This window comes from Sorex fumeus, unplaced genomic scaffold (genome assembly GCF_029834395.1).
Source record: "Sorex fumeus unplaced genomic scaffold, SorFum_2.1 ptg000042l, whole genome shotgun sequence".
NCBI classification, from domain to species: domain Eukaryota; kingdom Metazoa; phylum Chordata; class Mammalia; order Eulipotyphla; family Soricidae; genus Sorex; species Sorex fumeus.
This window is the reverse complement of record NW_026606099.1, coordinates 7,758,751-7,765,759: the sequence shown is the minus strand read 5'-3', so window position 1 is coordinate 7,765,759 and position 7,009 is coordinate 7,758,751. Positions and strand designations below refer to the sequence as shown.

General features: G+C 59.7%; 1 protein-coding gene across 1 annotated transcript; it reads left to right on the top strand.

The window, feature by feature from the left end:
- Positions 1-4,774: 4,774 nt before the first annotated feature.
- TMDD1 (transmembrane and death domain 1) lies at positions 4,775-6,017 on the top strand. Its single transcript, XM_056119994.1, has 2 exons — positions 4,775-4,805; positions 5,074-6,017. The coding sequence occupies exons 1-2, from the start codon at positions 4,775-4,777 to the stop codon at positions 6,015-6,017; spliced, it is 975 nt and encodes a 324-aa protein (XP_055975969.1).
- The last annotated feature ends 992 nt before the right edge of the window (positions 6,018-7,009 follow it).

Here is a 7,009-nt window from a genome sequence, read left to right as displayed (position 1 = left end):
CGCGGGGCCCACGGACTCGGACCCCGGGGGGCGGGGAGGGGAGGGGAGGGGCTGCCGGTGGTTCTCCCTTCGGGGAAGGGAAGTGCTCCTGCTAGGCAGAGAGATGCCAAATGCGCCGTGTACTCAGGTTTCTCCTATTTATTGCGGGCGGGAACCGGCCTCCTCGGCCTCCGCCCCGACGGGACGGACCGACGGGCAGACCGGGACGGACGGACGGGACGGGCTTGCGCCCCGGGGCCAGAGGAACTCCTTCCTCCCTGCGCTCTCGCCACAATCCTTTGGTCTCCTCGCCGCGGAATGCCCCCCTCCTCCAGCCAATTCGCTGTCCCTTGGTTTTGTCGCTGTCCACCCCCAGGCCGCCCCGCCCCGCCCCGCCCCACACCTCCCTCTCCTCCAATTCACCCCCGCCCCGTGCTCCTGGCACCCCTCTGCCTTCTGCCCCTCCCTTCCACGACTGTCTGCCCCTTTGCAGGTGAGCTGGGGGCTCAGGGACCGGGATAGGGAGTCCCCTCCACCTCCCCCTCCCCCGCTCAGCTGAAACATTGGATCTGGGGCGAGGGGGGAAATCAAGAAAAAAACCAAGAACAAAAAAAAAAAAAACAACACCAACGCCCAAAGAAAGTTTATTGTTTGTGTTCTTTTTTTAGGGAAAAATCCCAGAAATAGAGCTTGTTGAATATGGTAGGCCTCTTATTTTTGTAAGATGTGTAGGATTTGCCATTTTCCTTTTTTCTTTTGACGACTCAGGAAGAAACTGACCTCAGAAAGAATGTTCGACTTTGGCTGCTCTCCTGTGCCCTCCCCGCCCCACCCCTCCCGGCACTTCCGCCCCAAGACCCTGGACCCCCGGGAGCTGGCAGCGATGGGGAGAGGGAGGCCCCTTGCCCCGCCCGGGGGAGAGGCAGAATGTAACCCCCTTCCTTGCAGCTTCCTTGCAGAGGGCTGGGGCTTGGTCCCTCCGCCCCCCCGGCCTCCACCCCTGCTTATGAGTGTGAAGCTCTCTCTCCCCTTCCTGCCCCAGAAACAGGACATAGGCCGAGGGCTCTGGGGAGAAGGTGGTTCTACAGAAGAGGGGTCATCTCAAGAGGTCCCTGAGGAGGGGGACAGTGTAACCCCAGGGCCCGGAGGGCACAGACTGACCGAGACCTTAGCTCTCGGCTGCTGGGAGGGGACCCTGGTCCCAGGGCAGCTTCTGGGGGGCGCTGCCTTCCATTTTCCAGGCCCTAGGTCCGCAGGGGCGGGCAGCGCTCCCTGACTTCTGGGCGGTTGCTCAGTGATGCCCGCCCGGTGCTCCTTCCTTCTCAGAAGTTTTCTCCTCACACCTGTCGGTCAGGTGTCAGGGTGCAGGTTGGGGCGGGCCCTTCGCCCTCCTCCGCCCTCTCCCAGCCTCTTTCCTGTCCCTCCTGTCCCCCCAGGGAGCTCCTGCTCTCTGCCACCTCCCCTGCCCGCTGGAAGGGAGTCTCTGGGAACATTTCAGTGCCAAGGTGTGTGGGCCTCACCGGAAGCTGCTGTCCTCCCCCTCTGTCTCTGTGGGGTGCTCCTCCCCACGGGGCTGGCTCATGGCAGCGCTCTAGTGGGCAAAAGGCCCTGGGCCAGGAGGTTCTCTCAGGTGTGAAATGTTTTTTTTTGTTTTTTGGGGGGGTGTGGAAGTGGGGTTGGGATTCCAGTCTTCCCTTCGTGAGGTAGGCAGCTCTGGGGGTTTGGGGGGGCGCTTACTGATGGAGACCTAGGGCCCTCACCACCTTCTCTACTGGCCTTGGGGCACTTGCACAAGAAGACTGCCCCAGTCTGTCAGCACCTACCTCATGGGCACTGGGCGGGAGGGACAGGGCAGGTCCAGCTCTGGCAATGTGTGTGGGGGGGCATACCAAAGAATCCAGGGGCAGGGATTGGGGGAGGGTAGACTCAATAAGCTGGCCCCCTCCTCCCTCTAGCCAGGTTGGGGTTGGGGTCCTCTCCAGCTGTAACCATTTCTACCTCATTTTGCTGTGTGTTGTACATGGACGTATTTATCTCCTGTTTGTGATGCTCTGCCGTGTGGTCTGTCTACCTCAGAAGAGACTGTATTTTAAGAAAAAGTATTACACAGTATTAAAGCAATGACGTGTGCTTTCCGGAGGATTTCTTGGGGGGGATCACAATGTGGGGTGTCTCCCGGGGTCTCGGCGTGCCATGGGTGTGGATTGGGAAGGGTCTCTATTACTCGAGCCAAAAAAAAACAACAACACTGTGGGACTTGGGTCCTTCCACACAGCCACTGCTCGCTGGGTTTGCCGTGGAGGGAACAGGATGAGGAACCTCTTTGGGAATCCCTGGACAGAGAATTCCCTTGCACTCCTGGGCTCAAAGAATGGAGCTGACTCACTCATTAACTTCATTATTTATTTCCACAGCCTGGAAGTCAGTTGGGAGAGAGGAGTGGACCAAATGAAGGAATGAATGGAGGAAGGGGAGGTGGGAGGGGCAGATTCGCCCAGCATCTGGACAGCAGTCTTAGAGCTAGGCTGGTGCTTGTATTCTATTTTGGGGTGAAGATAGCTCCAGGGTTTTTTTTTCTCCCTCGGTATTTTTTTTCTTTTTGGGTCACACCCGGCGATGCTCAGGGGTTACTCCTGGCTCTGCATTCAGGAGTTACTCCTGGCGGTGCTCAGGGGACCACATGGGATGCTGGGAATCGAACCCGGGTCGGCCGCGTGCAAGGCAAACGCCCTCCCCGCTGTGCTATCTCTCCAGCCCCTCTCCCTCGGTTTTTGGGGTCCACACCTGGCAGTACTCAGGAAACTACTCACGCTCTGTGCTCAGGAATGAGCTCTGGTGGTGTGCAGGGGGCCATGGACAGTGCTGGGGATTGAACCAGGGGATCTGCTGTCTACTAGGCAAGTGCCTTAACCCCCCTGTATTAGTCATCAGCCCCAAACTTCAGGCTTTTAATGCTAACTTGGGATTTTCCCCCCCATCTGTCAGTCTCTGAGCTCACTCTGACAGTTCATCAGAAACTCGGAAGAAATATCTGGTTGGAAAAACTGTGAGCGGATACTAGCGAGGACTTTAGAACCGTGGATTTAGGAGGGGCTTGAATTCTCTGTGCCTGTGCCCCAGGGTTCCAGGGATGAGCACTGTACCTAGGCTTCATCCAGTAGGCTCCTAGGGGTGGGGCAGAGCAAGTGAAGTCAGGACCCTGTAGATTGCCCTCTGTGGGTGTGGACTTCTGAGCGTTACCTGGGGTTCAGTGACCCCAGCTCTCATGTGGACGGCCAGATGGCACCTCATACCTGGTCTGGAGGCAGCAGTGCAGAGATGGCACTGGCCGAGCCCACAGTGGACGGAAGAGAAAGCTCAGAAACAGCTCTGGATAAAAGCTACTTGCGGGTGGGCATATCTTAGCATTTTATATCGTCACACTTAGAATGGGCTGGAGTGATAGCACAGCAGGTAGAGCGTTTGCCTTGCATGCGGCCGACCCGGGTTCAATTCCTTCGTCCCTCTTGGAGAGCCCAGCAAGCTACTGAGAATATCCCACCTGCATGGCAGAGCCTGGCAAGCTCCCCGTGGCGTATTCGATATGCCAAACACAGTAACAACAAGTCTCACGATGGAGACGTTACTGGTGCCTGCTTGAGCAGATCGATGAACAATGGGAGGACAGTGGACAGTGCTACACCTAGAATGATATTTGGTATATTGATGACAATGTTAAATATTTTAATTCATTCCTTTCTATATAAATAACCTGATGGAGGATGAAAGACCCGTCAAAACACTGGACCAGGGAGAAGGCTCAGGGGGCTTGAGAACATATGTGCTGTGCATGTTCTGTTTGGTCTGTGCTTGGTCCTGGTGCCTCCTGGTTCCCTGAGCATCTTTGGAAGTGACTCCCCTGGAACAGAGCCCAAGCACTGCTGGGTGTCACCCCAAATCAAGCACTGTAGCACTGTCCTCCCGTTGTTCATCGATTAGCTCGAGTGGGCCCAGTAACGTCTCCATTGTGAGACTTCTGTTACTGGGTTTGGCATATCAAATATGCCACGGGTAGCTTGCCAGGCTTTGCTGTGCGGACGAGATACTCTCGGTGGCTTGCCGGAGTCTCCAAGAGGGGCGAAGGAATCGAACCCGGCTCGGCCGGGCCAGCCACGTGCAAGGCAAATGCCCTATCACTGTGCTATCACTCCAGCTCATGGGGGTGGGGGGCTCTCTCACCCCAAATCAAAACATTTAAAAATAGACAACAAACTTTTGGGGCAGAAGTGATTAATACAGAGGGTAAGGTGCCTACCTTGCACACAGCTGGTCTGGGTTCGATCCCCGGCACCCGACAATGGTCCTCGGAGCTGGCTAGGAGTGATCCCTGAGCACGGGGGCAGGAGTAAGTCCTGAGTATGGCTGGGTGTGGCCCCTCACGCAAACAAAAAACGTTAACAAACACACCGAGAACATATCCTTAGTCCCTGGAGGAGCAGAAGCTGCAGTTTGAGGTCCGTGTTCCTGATGAGTGTGTGTGTGTGTGTTGGGCGTGCAAGAAGACTTATGGACAGAAACCAGCAAGATACCCCAGTTTGGTTTGGAGCAAGGCTTAAGGGGCTGAGCATGTGTTTTGCACGGGAAACCCTGAATGTGCATGGGGAACCTTGAGGGTATGATCTCCAAACCCAAAGCAGTATCAATTCAACACTTTTTCGGTTTTGGGCCCAAATCCTGTCCCTATTGCTCCAAGGCACGTGAACATCTATTTAGGAGGTAGTCGGTGAGAGAACGGAGGATTTGGCCAAGGGGGACGATGATGATGGACAGGTGTTCCACGGCGCCTGGTAAGGGTTAACTGTAGTTAAGAACCAGAACCTTGGTGCCAGAACCTTGGAGCGATAGTGACCTGGCCAGGAGAGCCGGGACTTCCAGAATGAGGGTCTAGGGTCTTCCTTTTTGGGGGGATTAAGTCCCACCCATCTGGGCTACTAGGAAGCTCTCCCGCTGCAATTCCTGGGTGGTACGGGGACCCCCTCCACCCCTCCAGGTGTGTGAGTCTTGGGCGGTCCTACTCCCCGTCCACCAGTCAAGGGGGGCCCGCCCCTCCCCCAGCCGAGAGCGTTCGGACCCCTCCCCCACAGGCCCGGCGCGGGGCGTCGCTGGGCGCGCTGGCGATGGCTCGGGCGCTGGCCGCGGCCCTGGCGCTGGGGCTGTGGGGCTGCGCGCTGGCGCCCGCGAGGGCCGTGGACGCCGTGGGCTCCCACCAGGCCGTCCGTGTGGCCGAGCTGCTGACCCCGGAGGAGTGCGACCACTTCCAGTCGCTGCTGAAGGCGCCGGACCCGGACGTGGAGGCCGAGCTGGCCCGGCTTTCCGAGGACCACCTGGCCCGCGCCCCAACGCCGGGGCCCGGGTGGCGCTCCCGGGGACGCGCGTCCGAGCGGCCCGGGCGGCGGCGACGGCGACGGCGACGGCGGGCGGCGGCGACCGAGGCGGCGGCGGGTTGCCGGGAGGCGCTGGCCGCGTGGCTGGCGGCCGCGGCCCCGTCGCTGTCGTGGGACCGCGTGGCCCGCGCCCTGCGGCGCAGCGGCCGCCCCGACGTGGCCCGGGAGCTGGGCAAGGGCCTGCACCAGCAGGCGACGCTGCGGCTGCGCCACGACGGGCAGCGCTACCTGCCCGGCCCGGGCGCCCCCGCCGCGCCCCCGGCCCCCCGGCCCCGCCGCGCCGCCGCCCCGGACCTCGAGCTGGGCTGGGACGCGCTGGAGCTGGTCATCGAGCGGCGGCCGCAGGCGCCCTACGCGCGCAGCCCCCTGGGCTGGGCCCGGCCACTGGCGCTCGGCCTCCTGGCCGGCTTCCTGGGCGCGCTGGGCACCGCGGCGCTGCTCGTCCTGCTCACGCTCGGGCTCGCGGGGACAGCCCCGGCCTGGACGCCGCCGCCCTGCCCCGGCCTGGACGCCGCCGGCCCACCGCGCCCCGTCCGGGAGCGCAGCGACGCGTGCCGTCGGGGCCGCGCGACGGACGCGCGGGGGCCAGCGCGCTGGCACTGCGCCGCCGCCTGAACCAGCGGCTGCCTGCCGGAGGGCGCACCTGGGACTGCCTCTTAAAAAAAAAATGTTTTCGACTCTGAAAAAGTAAATATGTATTTGCAGGAACAGTTCCCCATTCTCTGGGACTACGAGGGAGGGAAAAAAAATCCACATCTTGGGGATAAACTGATGAGAACAGACACTACACCTGAACTTAGCCAAAATAAAACTAACAGCGGAGACAGGTGTAGCATCGTCGTCCGCGAGCCTCGTAGTCCTCTGAGCCCACCTTTTGGGGGTGGGGGGCGCCCCCTTCTCCCTTCGCCAACTGGAACTCCTGCGCTCCAGTGAGTCCTTAACTAACAGCACCGGTTTCTGGGCGCCGAGCGCTCTGGGCTAAGCAGTGACATTCACTGTTATCTTCAAAACCCAGCTGGAAGGTTCCTCTCTTCACCCAAGAGGCTTCAGGGCCGGTGGTGACCAGAGGTGGTCAGAGCTGGCCGAAGTCGAGGGAATGAGCTGAGAAACGTGATGGGGACCCGAAGCTTTTCTAGGCCAAGGAGCTCTCTTGGACCCGGGGGTGGGATGCAGCATTTAGAGAGGACTGCCCCCACCTGGCACTGTGCTTGCAAGCCGCCCTCCCCACTCAGGCCAGGCCTCCGCAGGGTCCCGCTGGAGTCCCTAACGTTCCCCTCCACCTAGGTGGCGGGTACTGCTGGCCGCTCTGGGCCCCCGAGCCGGAGATCTCACACCCCCTTTGCTTCAGGGGACAGAGGTGGGTAGGAGCGTGGGATTCTTATCCCCGCCCCACCCCCACCCCACCCCAGCCTCAGTCGGGTGTAAGCAATGAAGAATGACAGGCCAGTCCAAGAGGAGATTGAAAACAAGATTGACGTAACCCTTTATTGCAAATTCTAAAGTAAAAAGATGTACAGTACAAAGTAAAATTGAAACTTCAGACTAGAAACTTCCAATCCACGGATACATTCTCAGTTCTCAAGCGTTTCTGCCATTTCCGCATCAAC